At 37.9% G+C, this 21,042-nt stretch overlaps 1 protein-coding gene across 1 annotated transcript in view; it reads left to right on the forward strand.

Moving 5' to 3' along the window:
* Positions 1 to 18,862, forward strand: part of LOC115336449 (Golgi phosphoprotein 3) — a 34,924-nt gene extending 16,062 nt beyond the window's left edge. The window contains exons 2-4 of the mRNA XM_030003354.2: positions 5,315 to 5,446; positions 11,482 to 11,596; positions 14,923 to 18,862. Of these exons, the coding sequence (XP_029859214.1) occupies positions 5,315 to 5,446; positions 11,482 to 11,596; positions 14,923 to 15,347 (672 nt within the window). The 3' untranslated portion in view covers positions 15,348 to 18,862. The remainder of the gene's footprint in view (positions 1 to 5,314; positions 5,447 to 11,481; positions 11,597 to 14,922) is intronic.
* Positions 18,863 to 21,042: the final 2,180 nt, after the last annotated feature.

Consider the following 21,042-nt stretch of genomic DNA (forward strand, 5'->3'; position numbering starts at 1 on the left):
ATCAATTGTGTAGAAATCGCTAACATACTTGGCACTGATCTTTGCCAAATACCTTCAGGTGCATCTGGTCATGTTAGAGTCTTCTTGTAATAATTTTTTACATACTTAGTAAATTATAGTGGTCATTGCTGCAGTGTCTTTGTGGACCTGAGGTAGAGAAAGTGTTGTCTTATCTGTCTTCTTTCAAAAAACATTTCTACAAATCTTTGAACTATAAAATTTCTCGAGTAACATACAGATTTTAAATATCCAGAAATTTAAATTTTGAGTGTTTTGAAAAATTGGAAATCTGTGTTCTGTAGAAGTGTCGTTTAATAGTTCTGCAACAGCTCTTATACTTAAGTACTGAGTGCTTCACCAAAATATTTAAATAGCCACCAAATTCAGAATGCTATGGTATTGTCTGCGCTAATGTGTACGTGTTTTTTCTCTCTATCTAGCTATGGCTTTATTATAGCATAAACAGATGATCCCATTAGGTTTTTCATAGCTGGGGTAATAATTTTTGACCTGTGGAATGACATTGTTTCTTTGTCTATGCAGGAGTTCTCATAATTTCCAGGAATCCTGATAAAGACTTTTTGCAAGTCCTAGGACCCTATTGCATTTTAAGTATAGCTTTGTGAAGTTTGAGAGTGAGGGCTTTTGGAGGTAAACTGGGAAAGCACGTTGTTAGGGAATAATGTAAGTTAAAGTTTTAAGGGACATGAGTAGGATGATTCCACTCAGGGTCTCTGTCTCTTCCCTCTCCCTTCCTTCCTATGTGCATGAACCCTGCCTTCTGTTGCACTCTGCTTGCCAGCAGCTGTAGGAAACTGGGTCCTAGTATATGTATGTTTACACTGTGTTGTATGCAGATCTGAGCTGGGGTATTCCCACAGTAAGTAGGAAGAAGCTGTGAGAGCTTGTGCTTTGCTTAGCAGAGCTAGACCCAGAGTATCAGTAAGGATTACTTTTTGTATGTCTGCTAACGTATCACGTGGCTTTGTCCATCTCTTGGAGCAGAGACAAGAATAAGATGGCTGCTCACCAAATAGAGTATAAATGCTTTCCTATCTTGTCTGCACCATCTGTGTGAACAGATCTAAGGAAATTTGAGGGTCACAGAAAATTAGATCTTTGTAAACCTGCAGGTGGTAAGTTAATGTATTGCATGTCACAGTAAGATGAGGTGGGGAAGGGGGCTGCTGTAGGAGAGAGGGTGTCTCAGATAATGGGGAGGTGGAGCTAAAGAGGTGAGGTGAGAGCAGGGAGTGGAAGATAAGGTAAGTTGGGTAACACTGAGGCACAGGGCCATTGGTAGGAGGTGGACTATTTAATAAGTGAGAGTTTCAAGTGATTAATGGCTAACTGAACAGAAAGACCTGTGTGAGCTGGAAATTGGGCAAGGGGCATGGGAAGAGGAGACAGCAAGTGCTGCAGGAGGTGGTGGGAGAGAAATGGCCTAATGACCATGGATTTTGGATAACCTACTCTTTAAACAGAAAGATGATACTAGACTTAGCGCTGTGCTTTGCCAAACCTGTGTGGAAAGTCTGAGCTTTCAAAGTTAATATAGTAACAAGTTTCTGTTACATACTTTATTCTCATTTCCCTTTATGCTTGTTTAGCAAAACTAGTTTTTACCTGAAAATTTCTAGGTCAGCTCTGATGAAAAAAGCTTTTGTGCTGTGTTTGTGTAAATAAACATGACAGTTGTAAACATTCTTTTGATCTTTGAATCAATGTAGGTATAAAATTTTGTCTTGCAAGCTATTCATAGCTTAATGTGCTATTCTAGTGTGATTGCTGTCAGATAAAAATAATTTCCTGCCTTGTAAGACCCCCCCCCCCCCCCCCCCCGCTGCTTAGCAACTTTACTGAAATAAGTACTTCACTGAGTTAGGATGTTTATAAAATGATAAAAGACTTGTAGGAAGATGGATAAAGTAAAAATATTTGGTGGTGTATTCCTGAGAAAACTAGTGCTGTTTAAGAGCATTAAATAGTGGAATGACTTGCATCTACAAATAGTGGTCTTTGATCTTCAATCGAAGTGTTTTGAGACTGTTAGGTATTTGGAATAACAGTAAGAATAGTGTTAAATGGTCAAACCAAATCCCTATCTCATTCCATAACCTGTAAGGAGCAATGGCCAGGCTGTGTTCAGGGAATGGGTGTGCCCAGTGTAAAGAGTCCTCCAATGTGCACTGACTTCAACTGGGTGGGAGCTTCCCAGGCCATGCGTGGTTTACAGATCTATTGCCTAGTCTGTCAGACTTCACTATCAATCTCCTATGAATTTAACTAATTCTTTAAAGGATTTTTTTTTTTACTTTTGCCTTCCTGTAAAAACAGTTCAATAGAAACATAGAAAAGAAGTTGGCCTTTGACTTTTCTAACCTGTGAGCTAGCTTAATTTACCACCTTTTAGTCCTTGTCTGTGGAAAAAGAAAAAGTAATTGTTTCTTGTGCAAGTAGTACCTTATTTTATATTGCTGTTCTCCCTCCCCATATATTGTTACTATTTTCTCTACCCCTTTCACTCCTCTTTTCTTCACTGTCCATCTGTAGCCTCTTTAATAGGTAGTAGTTCTATAATGCTGAGCATTATTGTTTATTTTTTGTGCACCTTTTTCTAGTTATGCTGTATGCCATTTAAAGTAGGTGTCAAGAAGCTGTTTGCAGTGTTGAAGATAAATGTCTGCTTCTACTCATTTTCAGTTATACCAGGAAGCTTGAGTTAATTTAAAGGATGATTTAGTTAGACTGTTGTGTGCTATACTGACCTTCTGTGAAGATTCCTTCAGTTGTCTGAGGTCTCTGCAGTAAGTGCCAAAAAAGATCAATCAGTCCATCTGCCTGAACTATCTAGAAAGATCAGTTTAATGGATTGAGAAATGTTCGGAATTACACCAACTGTTATAAAATACGTCAATCCTCACTGCATTAATAGCAGTATAATCTCTGCGTATTGAAATATGATGTTCCTTCTCTAGTGGACCACCTGCAAACTCTGATCGTGGAAAAAAAAAAGAGAAAAGGAAGAAAAAAAAGGTGGCAACGCAGTATACATTCTCATGACTTTAATGTCATCTAACCCACTAGAGCAAGCAGTTCCATTTATTAAGAATGTAATCTTTTTGAGCTGCCTTTCAGGATCACTTGATTAAAAACTGTTGGATGGTTGTGCAGTCTTCATCCTTGGGGGTTTTCAAGAGTTGCCTGAATAGAACCATGAGCAACTTGACCTGACTTCATAGCTGAACCTGCTTTCAGCAGGAGGTTGGACTAGAGATCTGTGGTCTCTACCAACCTGAATTATCCTATGATCCTCTGTTTCTTTGCAGCCTGTGGCCATGTGTGTTGACTGACTGCTGGAGCAGAGGAGTTTACATCTGGTAATTGCTGCCTGGAGTGGTGTAGTTAACATCACTTCATTGAAAAATACCCACTTTAAATTCAGTTTTCATTACTAAACAAAGGGAAAAAATTTAGCACTTTAATTTTTTGCATAATAATGTAGGACTTTTTGTGAATAGAAAGAGGAGTGTATTTGTTGTGCCACTATGGTAAGTTCGTGCAATAGGTTTTTAGTTTGCATATGTGTTGCCTGATTTAAAAAATCATTGTGTAAAGAGACTATTTGATTGGAAATAGTAGAAGGTAGGACTCATCTCCTTTTTTCCTTTTTTTTTTTTTTTTTTTAAAATCAGGCAAATACTGCACCTTGTCTTGCATGTTTTGGCAAAGAAATGTCTGGTCTGGTTGCCAACCAAAATCTTAGTTTACAGAATGGCTGACTTTTGAGAGTAGCTGATACTCACAAAGTATCAGCTCTGAGTAGAAGGCTAAGTTAACTTCTCAAATGCTTTTCCAGCCTTATATTTATAGACTCTCACATAAATACCTGTGACATATTTCAGTAGTTATTTTCTAGGGATTCAGAGCTTTTGTACACTTTTCAGAAGTATGGGTCATCTATATAATACAGCTCTTGAAAATAGCTGAGTGCTAAATGGAAATAAATATCATGTTCCTGGAAATCTATATTTAATGGCATGCATTAGTTGGGGACTGTTCTGTAAGTTTAGTGGACTTAGATATGTGCATCTTGTATCTCTATACATTGGCAACTTTTAGCTGCAAATAGAACAAAATTGAATTGGTCTTGATTTAAGCTAGTCTTTGTTATTGGTTAAGATAAATTTTAGGAAAGGGAGTCCTTTTTTTTTATTCTTTTTTTCCTCTTTCTCTTGTTTGCAGCACTTTAGAGAAAAGTATTCCGAAGTAGGTATTTTCAGAGATGAATCAGTAGAGGAGTCTTGGAAGCTCTTTCTGGATCATACCAAGTGCTTCTGCAGTCATTTCTCAAAAGACAAAGTATTTCTCAGAATGGTTTGTTTTGTGTTAGATACTTAAATATTAAAAACCACGCAAAAACTGTGTTGGCTACTATATAGGTAAAATAGAATCCTTTTTGTAAGACTTTTTTGGTCATAATTGTTGAGCAGTGGAGTACAAAAGTCAGAATATGTATTTCTAGATATTGAGTAAATGTATTGGGTCAAATGCTCTGTTCTGCTATTTAAGAAAACAGCTGTCAATGGAGAAATACAGCTGAAGAAGCGTGGTAGATGTGGTGTGGTTCATAGAGTAAGTGTGGTTTGCAGTTTTGCAGTCTATATAAGAACAATTTGCATCAAGTTTTAAAAATACATGTTTTCAAAGGATTTAAATGACAAAATAGTAGCTGTTCCAAATATTTGCTTGAAAACTTTTGTCTTTTGGTTTACTATATTCAAGCTAAAAAAACCTGTTCTGTGGCTTGTGCTGATTGCCACATCTATGTTTCCAGTACACTCCATGTTTTACTTAATATTGATTTACAAGTACTAGTACTTTATCAGAGCCATATTGTTTATAGATGTAAAATCATGTTAATATTTCTCAGGAAGCTCAGAGAAGCCTGTGTGATGTCCGTAATGCCAAACACTTGATGTCTTAAAAATGTAGTAAGTTTATTTTATCTACGTATAAATTACACTTTATATCTCTATATATAAACTACACTTTATATCTCAGTTCTTGATATCTCACAGTTTTGTTTTTCATCACTGTCCTGAGGTTTCCCTGTTCTTCGAAGAGTAGAGGCTAAGTGTCAGAACTAATAGGGGATGAGTCTGTTTCATGTTTCCATTACAGGAATGGTAGTTGACTAAGTGGTGCTACTTCAAAAGTGTATGAAGGCAGGAGGACTGCTTAGAGAAAGAGTAAGCCTCTCTTTCTGTTGGCTTTCAGGTGGAGATATCTGATTGTCTTTCATTCTTCACAGGGTTACACATCATTCTGGAATGATTGCATCTCCTCAGGATTGCGTGGCTGTATGTTAATTGAATTGGCATTGCGGGGGCGTCTTCAGCTAGAAGCTTGTGGAATGAGGCGCAAAAGCCTATTAACAAGAAAGGTAAGTGGAGGAAAATGATCACGTTTACTTTTGTGTCATGCTCCAGGCAATACAGTAGCTATAATTTACAACTGGTTGTAAGAAAAAAGACTACTTCTTTCTTTACATGGGGATAGAGATTCTGAGTAGTAGCCCAAGTTAGATGCACAGAGTTAAAAGTGTTTAAATGGTGAGCTTAAGTGCCTTGGAAGAATCTTCTGTACTTGTTCTCTGCGCCTGTTTGTTCTCTTGATATGTTCCGGCTGCTGTTGGGAACCTTGCACAAACAGTTGGCAGTGGCTCTGGCCCGGGTGCGGTGGCAGCAGTTACTGCGGAGAGTCAGCAGCACCAGTTGTAATCCGCTGAAGGAACTGGCTTTTGCAGTGTTGGTGAGATGTGGGTTCAGACTGAAAGGAATGGCTAACTGACAGCCTGCCAGATGTATCCTGCAAGCCACTGGTTTAATTCTGGTGTACACATGTTGCAGTTTGTGCCTGCAGTGAATGGAGAGGAAATGATCCTTGTACTGTGGGCCCCTGAGAACCCAAAACTGTGCTGAGTTTAAGGTGTGTTAAATTAGTTGTACTTAACTGACCTTTAAGAGGGGCAAGTTTTTAAGGTCCTTTATTGAATTAGACTGAAGATTTGAGGCCTTAATTTATTACTTTTGCCACTGGATTTTTCCTTTGTACAACATGTGCAAAGTCGCACTGTTTGAAGAATTTTTACTTCATCAGCATTAGAGGATACTCGTAAAATAAGCTTATTGAAAACAGTCAAATTTATCTGTGGTGGATAGAAAACATTCTCTTTTATGGCACGTTTCCCTGTCGATATTATCCTTTGCTAAATTTTTTAAAGGAAAGCTTACAAATTCCCCAACCTTCTCCCAGCTTCTTCCTCTTCTGAAGAATCAAACCTCTGTTCAGACAAACAGCTCCTGCTTCTTTTAGCTTCATTTAAGCATATTCAGCATTGATTAGTTTGCACAATTTTTTTTTTTTTTTCCTCCAAAGCTTTTGGCTCCCTAGGCATTCAGGAATGTTCTTTAGCAGTTATTTTCATTCTATGCAAAAGTTGTCAGTTCTCTCTACCTGAAATTTTAACTATGTTTCTTTTTTTAGGAAAATGGAAAAATAACTTGTGCATATCTTCAGTAAAGAATACAAGCAAAATTATTGTCGTCTTTTGTGGTGGTTTGTTTTGTGGGGTGTTTGTTTGTTTGCATTTTAATTTTATTGTCTGGTTTTGAGGGTGGGTAGGTGTGGTTGTTCCTCCTCCCCCACTCCCACCCCCTTTTGTTTAAGGAGATCTAAAAGCTACCCATTATTAAAGGTTTTGTTCTTTCTGCTGTTGTAAGGCAATTGAGATTTCTTTTTGTGGGCAGGAGGGTTCTATGAAAAAGGTTTTTAATTTAAAATTCGGCTGAAGATTGGTTTCTACTTAAGTATTTTCTTGCAAATAAAATCCCTAATTGCTGATATACATGAGGTTTCTTCTCCCCCTGCACCACCTCTCTCAATTTAGAAATCATTCTCATGAATGACTTGTGTTGTTTTGTACCTTATTTGAAGTTTTGCATTAACACCAAATTTCAGTCTTGTTTCTGCGTTGGCCAGATTTAAGTGTCTCAACTCTACCAAGTGTTCTCCTTGTCCCCCTTTTGCAGGCTTTGCTCCCCTTGACCTCAGCTTTCCCTGTGAATTAAATACTGCGCTTAGTGAGTGGAATGAGCTGTCGAGTTGCATCCAAGGTTGTGATTCAGCGGCAATGCCATTTTCTATAGCTTCTGCCTCTCAGGCTAACCCTTCTTCCTCCTTGCCCCAGGTCCATCCTCGGATTTTGTGGGAAGGTAAAATCTCCTTAGAACTCAAAGCTTTGATTTGTGAATCAAAGCCCTGTATCTTCAAGCCATAGTTTGAAGGGAGGAGCTTAGGCTTCAGTCACTTTAGCCTGTGTTGCAGCTGAGAAGGCTAGTCCTGTCTTTATGAAGAGGCTTATCTTGGGTTGCTACTAGCATCTGTGCAGCCTTGTCAGGTAACCCCTCTGGCTGAAAACTAATTCGCTGCTTTGATCAGTTTAGTTCTTACTTGAATCACGTTCTTAATCTTGTCATCAGGTGGGGCACAAGTGAAACTGCTGGCACAAGCAATAAGGCGAGGACAAGAAGAGGGTAGAACTAGTTCTTTGGGCAGTAGTACAGATTTATAACCAGCTAACTGTGGCTGTGGTCATACAGCTGACTTAAAACATTGCTAGCTACATTGCAAGGCTACTTCAAGCCTTAAACCAGGTAGATCTTTGCTGATAATTTTTTGCAGTTTCTGAGACAGAACTTCAGAACGGATCAAGATGCATTAAATCCATGCTTGAATGCCATAGAGAGACAAATGAGACCAAGTAACTGGCAGACAAGGACTTGATGGACATTAATGAAACTTTGAAAATCAATATGACATATTTCATGTTGCAACATCATCATAAATTTGGCTTAAGAGTATGTAATCATTGCGTCATTTTGGAGTTCTACCTACTGGTATCAATTTGAGAAACAAATAGGTGAATGTTGAGGGTTACATATAAAGACTAGTGATTATTGAAGGTAGAAAATGATACTCTATGCTGCCTTACAGTCTCGGAAAGCAAACCAAATCATTAGAGTTCTTAAAACAAAAGAAACCCCAACAAATTCTTGGCAGATTTACTTCAGTATTTTATAGCTGACAATTCTGAGTGATTCTTGCATGAGTGAATTTTTGTATTAAAACTAATAATGAATTTTACTTAAAAAATCAACACAAGAAGTGCTTAATCTTTAGCATTACTTAATTGCAAAGCTGCATTGTGGAAAATACAAATTAAATATTCTGTATAATTTAAATTTCCTCAGCAGTTGGATACAAGGCAAATCTAATACCTGATAAATCACTGAAAAATTGGAATAAAGAAAGAATTTTTTTTTTTTTTTTTTGCAATAAGGCTAAGGACCATCATCTCTGAAGATACATAACCTTAGCTGCTTTCTCTACCTTAGCTCCTCTGTTAAAGAGAGAAAACAATTTCGGTCTTGTGGATGCTTAATCTTCTGTGGCAATTCAACTCATCAGATCCCCAGCCCACTCCATTTCCCACTCTTGTGCTGTTACGACTCTGAAGATTAGCCAAGAAGCATTCATCAATAAATCCAAGAAAGAACAGATCCATGAAGATAGGAGAGAGGTGGCTGGGCTTCTACTGTTGCCTGTTTCCATGTGCTGGGAAGGGGAGGGGAAGAGAAATACCATGGAAGTGAGAACCAAAATGCTTTTGTTTGAGGGGAAGGATAATCAGAAGAATCAATGCAGTGAATATTCAGTGTAGCAGAGAAGCAAGAAGAAACAGTGCTGTATGCCTGGCTGCAAAGAACAGTAAATTTGAAAACAAAATTGCTGTGCATTGTGGCTTCACACGAGTTTATGGAGTCCTGACTGAGTTGAATGGGGGAGTCTATGCTCCTTACAGCTCTTTCCTCTAAATGCTTGTATGTTTAGGCTCATACTGTCATGGTGCATTATATTCAGGCTAGCTTCTTAAACTTCTTTGCAGTGGAAAAAGTATTTAACCCCAAATAAGCAAGGAGAGCTGTTTTCTGAACTTTAAAAAAAACCCTTACGTGTATCCTAGACTTAAAAGCATTTTTCATCTCTTCAGTAAGGTTTGTTTTGGTTTGGTTTTTTAATAATAAAATTGGTCAGAAAGATTACTTCACATCTTGCTGGTCAAAGTGAGATGGTGAGTAGTAGGTTACCAACTGCAGTAGGCTGGAGTGATCCAGTGTAACTAAGATTACTCTGAAACTAGTCATATGGTACACTTCAAAGAAACTAAAATACTGCTGGAATGTCAATTTTAAAAAAAGTAAAGATAAATAAGTTGAGTGGTTTTAGGCTAATTATTAGAGGAATATCTGAAAGGTGGCTATTAATAGCAGCAATCTAGCAGCTTAAAAACCCGACTTGAAGTATGCTCCTGTATAATTAAAAACCAGAAACTTCCAAAATTTCAGAATCTTGATATAAAACTGGAAGATATGTAGTATCATTATATGTGGTTAATAGAGGTTTTGAGTGACACTGTAGTGTAAGCTTGTAAATCAGAAAGATAAATATGCTTTGTTGTGTGTTTAGATTCAAATACGGATTGTCTGGATTAAAATGTAGTTGTGTTTTTAAACCAAATGTCCAAGGTTTATGGTTGGAGTGATCTCCAGCTCCCCAAAATGGAGACCTGGACGGTATCTCAAGAGACCATTTAATCTTGATGTAGTAATAGATAATGAGGTTTCTCTGGTCCCACCCTGGCACATGTTTAGTCTTCAAATTCTCCACTGAATGCAATTCAGCAGCTCCCCAGCTGTTGAGTTTGCCTGGTGAAGTTTTCGACAGTACATCCTGTGTCTTCCAGAATAAGCTGGTAGCTTTTGTTTTTCCCAAAGTAGGCACCCTAAACTACTCTTTGATACCTTCTTTGTAAAAATGTCTGTCTGTCTTTCTTTTTAGATCTAACAAAACTTTGTTCTTTCTGGCCTGGCATTGTGGACTGGTTCATTCTTGCTGATTTTTATTAAAAATCTTAGTTTCTGTGCTTTCTATATACCATCTACATTGGAAATAGTATTCCTGCTATGACCTGTTAGGTATTCACAAAGATCTCTCCAGCAATTTTCCCTTTCGTTTAATCTCATTGACTTTGTACACATCTCCAGTTTGGGATCATCTTGCCAGTGTTGAAGCTGTCTTACCATTGCAACTCATTTCATTGTCATCTATAGATGACATATGAAAATGTATTGTACTCCTCTATTGTTTGTAGAAAGGGTTATTAGAACTACAGAGCAGAACTAAACTTGTATTTCAACAGGACGCTTAAAGCTTTTCCAGGACACCATTCTCACTACTGTGAAGCCTTACAAAAAACAAGAGCTTTTACTTGCTGCTTCTTGCATATGTGGAATTGTGTTGATGTGTTAGTTTTTCTGTCACTTGCTTGTTATCTTTTTATCTGATGCTTAGAAAGTGCTAAATTGTAAAACTATTTAAATTGCCAGATGTAGTTGTTTTCATAAATAGCTTTGAAACTGTAGTAATCATTCTTTTCCTAAAGAAAGATAGATTTTATTGTTGTTATTTTGTTTTTATTCAAACATATTGACTTGGGCTAGTTTAATCTGTATGTTTTTGGTTTTCTCTTGCTTCTGTTTTTCTAACCAGAAAAAAATTGTATTTGTACGTGGTTTATATAACTACTTATACTGGTAAACAAGCAGTTACTCAAATTCTTAAATTATATTACATTACTGTGAATGATTTTTTTGTTGCTCTTGTGCTCTCTTGAGGGAAGAGCTCAAGTCATTTTAGAAGTTATTTAATAACAAACTTAAATGATACTCCATTTATTACTGCATATTAAGGGATTTATTAGTACATACATATTTTGCCTATTACATGTATTTTAACTGTTAGTGAATGGAACATAGTGTTGCTGGTCAATGTGTTCCTCAGAGCTATAAAACTTAGAGTTGTCTTGAACCTATTTTTATCCATGAATATATGTAAGAAGAAAACAATTTTCTTGCTTTTTCAGTTTGTAATTGATTTCTCAATTTCACGTGGCCTAATTGTTTAACTGCAGTATTTTGAATAAATTGACTTGAAGCAGTAAATAGCCATCAGAGAGTAATTTAACACTGTAGTATACTTTATTTTGGGGAGGAAGCAAAGGACCTGACCAGCTTAGAGGATTATCTTCCTTAAAAAATTAGATATTAAGCATGTTATTAATACTATCGTTTTAGTCAGTTAGGGTTAATTTAAGTTCTAGATAACCTAAGACTTAACAGAGCTCTGTAATTAAAATCCTAGATAGTTATTTTTGTTTTCTTTTTTAACCACTGGGTATTTTTGTGAAGTTGCATATTCTTGGTTTTGATAACAGGTAGGTTTTTCCAGTTTTTATTTGTGGATGTTTATGGTACATGAATTAAGTCAAAATACTGACTGCGTTTTATTCTGTCCTAGGTGATTTGCAAGTCAGATGCTCCTACAGGGGATGTTCTGCTTGATGAAGCTCTGAAACACATAAAAGAGACCCAGCCTCCCGAAACAGTACAAAATTGGATTGAACTGCTTAGTGGTAAGCCTTGGACATAATGCATTTGCTCTTTTTCCCCCTCAATAAAGCTAATTATCTGGCATCACTAGAGATTATACCGTAAGGGTTTTGGGGAGAAAGTATGTAAAAATGTTAATTAGTCTTTCCTCTAGGGTAGTCTCTTGTTGATTGTAGCCTTTAATCAAATACAAGTAACTGTTGCTTTTGACTTAACTTGGTACAGAAAGGATCTCTATGGAAGTGTCAGAGGACATCTCAACTCTGTGGAAGAGGTGCCTTACACTGACTCTGAAGTAAATCAGGACTGCACCCTGGAGATATAACTGCCTTTCTCTGTAATTGGAAATGAGGATTAGTGGAAGTTTGGAGTATAGGTGTATGGATTCAGTATTCGGATCTTTTGATAAAGAAAGGAGATAAGGAGCTCACTGCTCAGTTGTAAAAATTGAGGATAATTTGGCCATTAATTATAAAGAAATAATAAAGAGTCAGGAGTTCTTTCCATTAACTGGAGAAATGTAATATTTTCAAATGTTAGATACTTCTTATTGTTCAAAACAAAGTCTTCAAGATGACTACTTTGCACGCAGCTCTTCCTGTAAAGCTAGTAAGATGTTGCAAAAAAAAAAAAAAAAAAAGTCAATTAGATTTCATCTTTACAGTTGCAGTTACTGGTTTTCGTATACCTGGCCACCAGTTCTGTTCTCAGGTTGCATAAATTAAACTGAAATTAACAATGACTGTCTTTTAACATGTAGTGTGTTTATTCTTTTGCTGTTTTGTGTGGGGTTGGGGGGGGGGGGGGGGGCGGTTGTTGGGTTCTTTTTAGTAGCCAGAAGTCATCACCAGGGTTTGTCTGTTTTTACAAAACACATAAAATGCATCTTCCTTGGAGTAGATCAGAGCTGTACTTAGCTGCACAAACAGTGCTGAAAAAAACCCACCGTTTTGTCAACAACATGATGCTGGAAGGTAGGGGGTAATGACACTTGACATTGTCTGTCTAAATCTGTTACTTTTAACAATCGATAAGTAAGAGTTTCAAAAATGAGTGAAATCTCTCCACCTTTCTCTGCCTTCTTGTTTTCATTATGTTCTTCCCATTCGTCCTGTACCACCTTAAACTGCCTTCCTTGCACATCAGTTCATACTCCTGTCCTTGCCATCTCTCCCCTTTTGCTCCTTGACTGTCAGGCAGAGGGGGGAGACAGGAGAACAAAGCAGTCCTTGTCAGCAGGGGGCATGGCTGCTGCGTGGTCTTGCAGTACAGTTCTTGCTCAGCTCTCCTTCACTTCTACAGCCTGCAAAAACAATTCCTTTTTCTTGTCCCAAATACATAATTTATGCTGACCTTTCACCTTCTCTCCCAGTGCGGGGCACATCAAGTTAGTACTGATTCAAAAAAGGTCAACTAATGAATGAACAATGTTGTAGGTTTTCTTTGAGCTAAGCTAAGGTTTTCCCGACCTTGCTGAGCTTTGGCTCTGGGAAAATAGTTATCGTCAGTGCTGTGGCTAAGACTTGGATCAATCATTTTTACCTACATATGGTTGTTAATTACTAGTTCTTGGATGGCATTAGGGTTCTTTGCATTTCCCATGGTTTAGAGGACTGCCCTTCGAAGAAAAATATTTTGGTGTTTTGTTTGGGTTGGGGTTTTTTTTATAAACTCTTTTAGAATTTTGCTTTAGGACCTGATCCTGGAAAAGTGCTACTCTATCCATAATTATCAGTGATGCAAAGAATGCTGCATGAAGTTACAGTACATATGAGTTCAAAGCCATCATGGAAATATTTATATGGATGTGTAAGGTGATGTTTACCAGGGTGATGTTGTTTATAAGATAGCCTCTAAGGGAAGCAAGTGTAGGAAATACAGAAGTTTGGATCAAAATGTCAGGTCTTCCTGTAGATGTAACGTCTGTCTGTGTTTGGACAAGTGTCTGTGTAATTGAGGAGATTGGTCACAAGGTGTCACCACAGTACTGATTTTTGTTACAGTATAGCCACATCCACCTAACAAATGTAGAAAAATCTAGGAAATAACCTTTGCCATGTGAAACCCTGTAAGAAAACTACCTTTTGTGTCTGTGTGTGTGATAGTTTCATTCATGGTCAAGCTGGGGAATCACATTCAATGAGGTGTGGGACCTACAGGGACTTGGGTAGTTCAGGCCTAGGTGGGTTCTCTGCCTTTCACTATGCAGTTGGTGTCACCTCATTTGTTTACTTAACTTGGCTGTTACTTGGATACAGTGTATGTCACTCTCCATCACAGTACGAGAAACCTTAAAGTCATCTGAGGTTTTTATTATTATTATTGTATGTTAACCAATGAATTTTTAAGAAGCTTTCTGATACAGAAACAAATAGATACAGAAATAATCATATCATTTATAGAAAACCCCCATCTATATAAGAAATACTTAATGCTGTTCTCTTGCCTCTTAAAATGCATAGACTCTTTTATATCAGGAGGGGATTTTAATACTTGCGATAAATACTTAGCTAGGCTGCACCTGAAATTTTTAGCTTGTCAAGTAAACTCTTAAGCAAAGGTGGGTTTCTCAGTGCTTAACAATTTTAGCTTTATCAGTAGCTGTTGATGCTGATTTTCTGCTTTTTAAATTCCCTCCTCTATGCACACACAGTTACGCACTCTGAAGGGCCCAGTTCTCTTACCTTAACAAAAAGCATCACAGAGAGCATAAAGAAATAATCTTTACAGAAACATTAAAGCCTCTGCCCAACAAGTTCTCATGTGTACACACACCCCTGTGCTCACACAGTGCATGGTCATTGTTTCGCCTGGTGGGGGCAGGAAGGGAGAGAAGAATGAAAACCTGAAGAAAGAGAAATGCACAGGGTAGGTGTGCATTAGCTTGTCCCTGTGGCAGAAAGACAGGCAATGACACTTCTTCCAGTCTCTGAAATGGTAAAAGGCTGGAGACAGACAAATGCACAAGATTGGAGGAGATGCTTATTTTAATTATTAAAAGTAAACTCTTTCTTCATGACTGGTTTGGGTTTTGTTTGGTTGTTTTTTCTTGAGTAGAAGACTGCTTTTTTGTCATATCCTTAATCAAGACATGGCTTAGCTAGCATTTCATCCAAACTTTAAACATACACTGAAGTTCCTCCAAGGAGGCTTTCAGGGTCTCTGTCTCTATGCCTGTATCTGGGTAGGTCAGAGATCAGAGAAATGCTGACATTAGCACAGTATCTTAGTGTAATAGTCAGCTATATGAATTTGACAGCTCATTCCGCACCACAGGGAGCAGGGAAATCACTGTAATAGTACAACTTAAACTTTGCCTGACGTTGGGTTTTTTGCTTGCTTTTTTTAGGTGAAACATGGAACCCACTGAAGTTGCACTACCAACTGCGAAATGTCCGTGAACGGTTAGCTAAAAATCTAGTGGAAAAAGGTGTACTGACAACAGAGAAACAGAACTTCCTTCTTTTTGACATGACTACACACCCTCTCACCAACAACAATATCAAACAGCGCCTCATCAAGAAGGTTCAGGAAGCAGTTCTTGACAAGTGGGTGAATGACCCTCACCGCATGGACAAGCGCTTGCTGGCACTCGTTTATTTAGCCCATGCTTCAGATGTTCTGGAGAACGCTTTTGCCCCCCTTTTGGATGAGCAGTATGATTTAGCCACAAAGAGAGTGCGGCAGCTTCTGGATTTAGACCCTGAGGTTGAATGTATGAAAGCCAACACGAATGAGGTTCTGTGGGCTGTTGTAGCAGCTTTCACAAAATAACTGCATTCAGACTGAAGTGTTCTCTCTTCTTTCATGTGAACCAGTTGTTTCTCTTCTATTGACTATTCATGTTTTCTGTAATTTGTACCTTCTCACATGATGAATCGGCTCTTGTTTAATGGGAATTATAAGTGGTGTATTCCCTCCTTCTCTGTGTATCTGTATACAGGATTCTGCTGGTACAAGAGACCTTCCTGTTTAAAAGCAACAGAAAAAGGTTTTACTGCCATATTGGCATTCCATTTCCTATTCAGTTTGAGTTATCTGAAATATTTTTTTTAATCTATTTTTCATTTTGTTGTTATGGAAATGGTTTAACATGGGAAGCACCTCAAGGAGGAAATGTGCATGCAGTTGGATCACTAGTCTCAGCTGACACAGATGTGTGCATGCATCAATACTTCTGCATTACAATTCATAACAGATTAAAAAGGGCCTTTTAAAATCACCAAAGCTCCATGTTGAAGTGTCTGTCAGGACATTTTATACACAGATGTTTCAATTATATCTAACAAAATTACTTTAAAAGCAGAAATGCCATTAAGCAGCTTTGCCTATAGTTCCTATAAAATGTCCCACAAATTTTACTTCTCATGCAAGTCTTTTGTGTACTTACATTTTCATTAGAACGATAGCTGAGTCATAAGGCTAGTATAGAAAGGTCCAATTGTTTCATAAACCAGTTTTGGGATGGGATACATTCCATTATATTGTATATATAGTTCAAATTGTATATTAACAACTGCCCCATCTTAGTATTTTGCAAGATCTACTTAGTTGTACACCTGGTGCCCCTTATTTGCTGTCAGCCATTGCCATTCGATGGGAGGAAAGGCCTCCTGTAAAGAGCATGTATGTGAAAGCTGTTTGTTTCCAGTGTCTACAAAGTTTGCCATCCGGGTATTCTCAGTCTATGCATTGCCTTTGATAATTAGTGTACGGAAAGAGACCATTTTCTATCATTGTACTCCCCACCCCACCCCCTGCTTATGGAAGAGGCTCATGACCAGTACAATTCTTGAGTGCAGTATTTAATTTTGTACACAAATTAATGTTTGTTTCTTAAAACTCATAATCCTATTTTACACTTTAAAAACAAGTCAGTCCTAGCAGGTGTTGCATGTAAACAGTTAGCAAGTAATGACTGTAGTTCAGATTTCTGTAATGGGACGCTCTGCTATATTTTAATTTTTTATATACAATTATGCTGATTAGCACACTATTGTAAAAAAAAAAATATATAAAACTTTGGCTTTTCTAAAATTTATTGCCTCTTTGCCACTGCTTGTTATCTCCCATTGGTTTCACAGTGTAAATATTATGCATTGAAAAAATTAAGCATTGATTTATATATTTTTTTTCCTTATAACAATGCAGATTTATAGTGGGGCTTACAGGTGTTTAGAAACTTTTTTGGTTAATATTCAGAGCAAGAATACTAGATGGTGTATAACTGTAGAGTTGAAATTTAAGGGATCCCTTAATCTGTATACTAGCTTTTTACCTACAGTAAATAAACTATGATCTTGAAAGTGCCTGAAACAGAGCAAGTATGTCATTTTTATTTTTTGTTGCTAATTAGAAAGGTTTTATTGCTTAACAGAAAGCTTTAGTTAATATCCTTCTTATTAGAAAGGGAGAGTTTATATTAAGTAGATCAAACTGACCTAATCAGCGGTGTCAGTCAGATCTGCAGGATTCATGGCTGAGACAGACTGAGTTAGCTTGTGAGTGCACAGCTGTGCCTGCCCTGGGTAGACCTCTTCTATCTTGAGCACAATTACAGCCTCATCTGTGACTGGACTTCCAATTTTGCACTTCATTTTCAATTGTTTAGATGTATATTAAAGTCAACTACTTAAACAACTTAAATTCATCATACCTATATAACCTTTTTTTAATAAAGGTTTTAAAATATGGTCCTTAACATTTAAAGGCACACTGTTCTTTCAGTTCTTAAATGCTGTTTCTTTAGAAAAATGAGATTAAAAGTATATTGTAAGATATTTCAAACTCTGGTTTACAACTAAAAAGACAAACTGTTCTCTCGGTTCTAAGATGCTGTGTTCAAAACTTTGAGGAGCTTGGGGCATGAACTTTGGACATTTTCTTTTAAACGTTTCAAAACATGATTGCTTTAAGTGGAGGAAAAATGAAAGTTGCTGTGTTGCTTTTACATTTGACAGCTTATAGAATGCTTTATGTACTTGGTAGTATATGCTAACTCACTGCTTTCATTGTCTCTCTTTCCTGTGATCTCTTTTCTCATTTTCTGTTGCTGTTTGAGAGGAGAGAAAAGTAATTAGGTGGAAAGCTCAGAAAAATAGTGGAGTATTCAGGAGCGAGTTAAGTGCACAAAACTTTTAAAATGGCTTTGAAAATGTAAAGCTACTCAAAACATGCTGCAGACTGAAAGTATCTTTCATAGTCCCTTTTCTGTTCTCTCATCTTCACTCTGAGTATTTTCCATTTTCCTGCTGGTTTCATATCAGGCTGTGGAGGATATTTGGGTTTTGTCACCCTTACAGCCAAGATAGTTTAAAAGAAGTCACCCTTTAATCCCCCCCAGAAAGAGGATTTGGTTTTTTTTTTTTATTTTTTCACATAAAAGATAGCTGCCTACACTGTTTATCAACTTTATTTTGTTTAAAGATATAACCTCTGTCTGCGATGGGGAGAGTTTGTACTGGGTGTATCAAAGAACTTTGATGTAAGTAATGAAGGTTTTGTGAAGAGCGACAGTGTCTTTTGCTAGACCACCTGGTATAAGCCTGCATGTACAGGGGAAATAGATGAGTGTTTGGAGTCTTGAGTCCTATGTTGTGCATTTATAAACCCAAAGCCTCGTGAGTGCTACCAGACCTTATGTCTAACAAGGAAGGTAAGTTTGGTAGGTTAACAGGAACTGATGTAGCTAACATCCTTGCCTTTGTTGCTATTTCAGGTTCTAATAAAATGGTTAGTATAGGAGACTGCTTTGTTCTGCTGAGATTCGGGTACCCTTCTTCCTATTAGTTGCTCCTGCAGCTCACGGAGACCTGGTTTTAAGACAGTCTTGTCTGCTCAGAGTCCTCAGTTCTCAATGGCTGCTTAAAGTGAAGACTGCTGTCCATAGCCTGAACTCGAACGTGTGCCTGAAGTAAGAACATACATTATTCAGGGACACATTCTTTTAAAACAAACTTTCAAGTAATGTCAAAACCAGGATTTTGAAAGTTAAATCCCCAGGCAGTATATATACGTAGTTTTACAGTCCTTGAGATTTACATGCTCTTCTCCCGTGTTTCTAGAGATGATGTTACAGTGCTCCTATATGGGATGCTAGTGAAACCTGTTGCCATACATGATGCTTGTAAGGCAAAAGTTGCATAATTTGGCTATAAAAGGCTGGTAACTGAGTGCTCATGTGTTCATGCCCATTTCTCCTACAAAGTGAAGATATGTATTAACTAATGTGTTCTCTGTGAACTGGACTGAATCTGTACTGAACCAAAATAAAGCACCCTTTCAAGCTATGAGCTGCAAATGGTTACTGCGTATCATATGCATGCAATACCTAAAGGAATTTTTTTTTCCCATTTGCTAAGTAATTTCCAGTTTTTCCTGAGGCTCTGGTCTTCACCAGTTTGGGAAACAGAACTTTAAGATTTCCATCAGAGCCTCAGTTCTGCCTCAGCTGGGCTTCAGGCGCTTCAGGTAGTCAAAGCCTGTTATACCGTAGTTTCCCCTATTGTCCATCTGTCTTTCTATATAGAGGCATCCCAGCTTCAGAGAAATACAAATTTCTTGAAAAAGTAACTCATTTATTCTGGGTTAATGCTTAATGTATAGAACTATTACTCAGGAAGTGAGATGCTGTCAAGTGCTTTGTAAGTGTCAAATATAAACTATGATTTGAGTGTGTGTAGGAGGGGAGGGTCTTTGGATGGGGAAGAAGCATGGCCGGAGCTGCTCCCCATGTTAATCTCTGAATAAGATCTGGGGTTTCTTCTGATTGGGTCTTGTTTTCTCATGCCTACAAAGCAGCATCACGAAACCTGTGAAAAGCTGTTGGTAAGAAATGCCTTCTGACTCAGGAGGAGAAAGAGCTTCTGTAGAAAGAGTGAGAAGAAAAGCTGGTTCCTAAGAGCAGAAAAGAATAGGGAAAGAGATGCTGATCATTAGTAGCCTTTGGCTCCGCCCCCCACCCCCTCTTTCTGTACTTCCAAACAATTTGCTGTTTTGGCTTTTTTCTCTCTTGACTTTGGCCCCCGGTCTTCTCTGTTTCTTCTCTTTTCCCTGTTGCTTCTTGACTTCCCCTTTAATGCTCATGAATGAGTTGCACTGATTTCCAACCTTAGATGTTTCCACTCTTGCCTTTTTATTACTAACCTTTTTTTGCTCTCAGTTTTACTGTCAACTCAAGCTTAACTCTCCATTACCCTGTCTCAGAGTCACTTTCCCCTCTGCTTTGATTCCCTGCCGATGCCTCAAGGAACCTCCCATTCTTCAACAAATAGGTTTGTCAATACTAGCTGCCTTGGTGGCTGAACGGAAGCAGCTGGCTGTCTGCTACAGCTTATAACATGTGGTTTGTTAAAGTGAACAATACCTGATGCTAATGTACCTTGAAACTGCTCTTTGCCTGCTTCAAAAGCAAGCTGTTGTCCACGCAGCAGAGAGGACTTACAGTTGAGGATTGTGATTTTACCAGTTTTCTAATGTAAGTAGATCTTGTTCCTGAGCCAGTGCTTTAAGGGCTTGCTATCTCTTACTCAAGTTTTTCCTACAGTGAGAGCATTATATAAAAGAGTAATTTTCCTCTTTGGGCTCTCTGCTTGTTAAAAAAGAGTTGAGTTTGTGTTGCAGCTCAAAAACGCATCTTCTCAATGTGGCCATTTATTTTTATGGAACTTGTAGACACGTAAATTATTTGGAAGGTTTCTTCTATTTAATTTGATTTAAAAGGATAAGTGGGAGAAGAAAGAGGAGCAGGTACACTTACAATGTGATCACATAAGCTGTTTTCCTGGCAAAATAGACTAAAATTTTAGTTCTTCATTTTTGCTTTCCTGACTCCCAATACATCATTCAGTTCCTTCCCATGTAGTGCATCTGATGTCTGCTCAGAAAGGATTTGCCATCATCTAATGCACTAGTCCTTCAGGATTTATCATCTGTTGCCCCTTCCTTTTGTACATTCATTCAAATCTTGGATTTTTTCTTCCTTTGCCCTGGGATTGATCTTGAAGGTAGGTGTTAGGAGAAGACTCTGGTGGTTGTAAAGCAAAATGACAGGCAGTTCATAAGCTTTCTTTGCCACTGCCAGGGCATCTTTATAGGTCCTTTGTTTTCTGTCAGTTCATATGAAACCAAATCATGTCTCAACCAGCTTTTAAAATCCTGCTCTGACTCCTTAAGCTCCTGAGGACCTCAGTCACTTCTGAAAATAAGATTTAGCTAAGTCCTGTATAAGTTTTGCAATGCTAAACAGAACAACGCCTACACACCATTAAAAATCTTGGACCTTGTATACAGAGGACTTGCAGGAGGAATTCAGCAAAACCAGATCGTTTTTCCAAACAGCAATCTTGCAGTAACCCACCTCAGCTGTGACAGTAAGCAGAGCCCTTGACGGAGAAATCGTGCTAGTGCCTGAACAAAAATTGGTCCAAGGGAACTTCCTTTCCTGGAAAGGTCTGAGATTCCTGAGGCC

The sequence above is a fragment of the Aquila chrysaetos genome, chromosome Z (assembly GCF_900496995.4).
Source record: "Aquila chrysaetos chrysaetos chromosome Z, bAquChr1.4, whole genome shotgun sequence".
In the NCBI taxonomy this organism is placed as follows: domain Eukaryota; kingdom Metazoa; phylum Chordata; class Aves; order Accipitriformes; family Accipitridae; genus Aquila; species Aquila chrysaetos.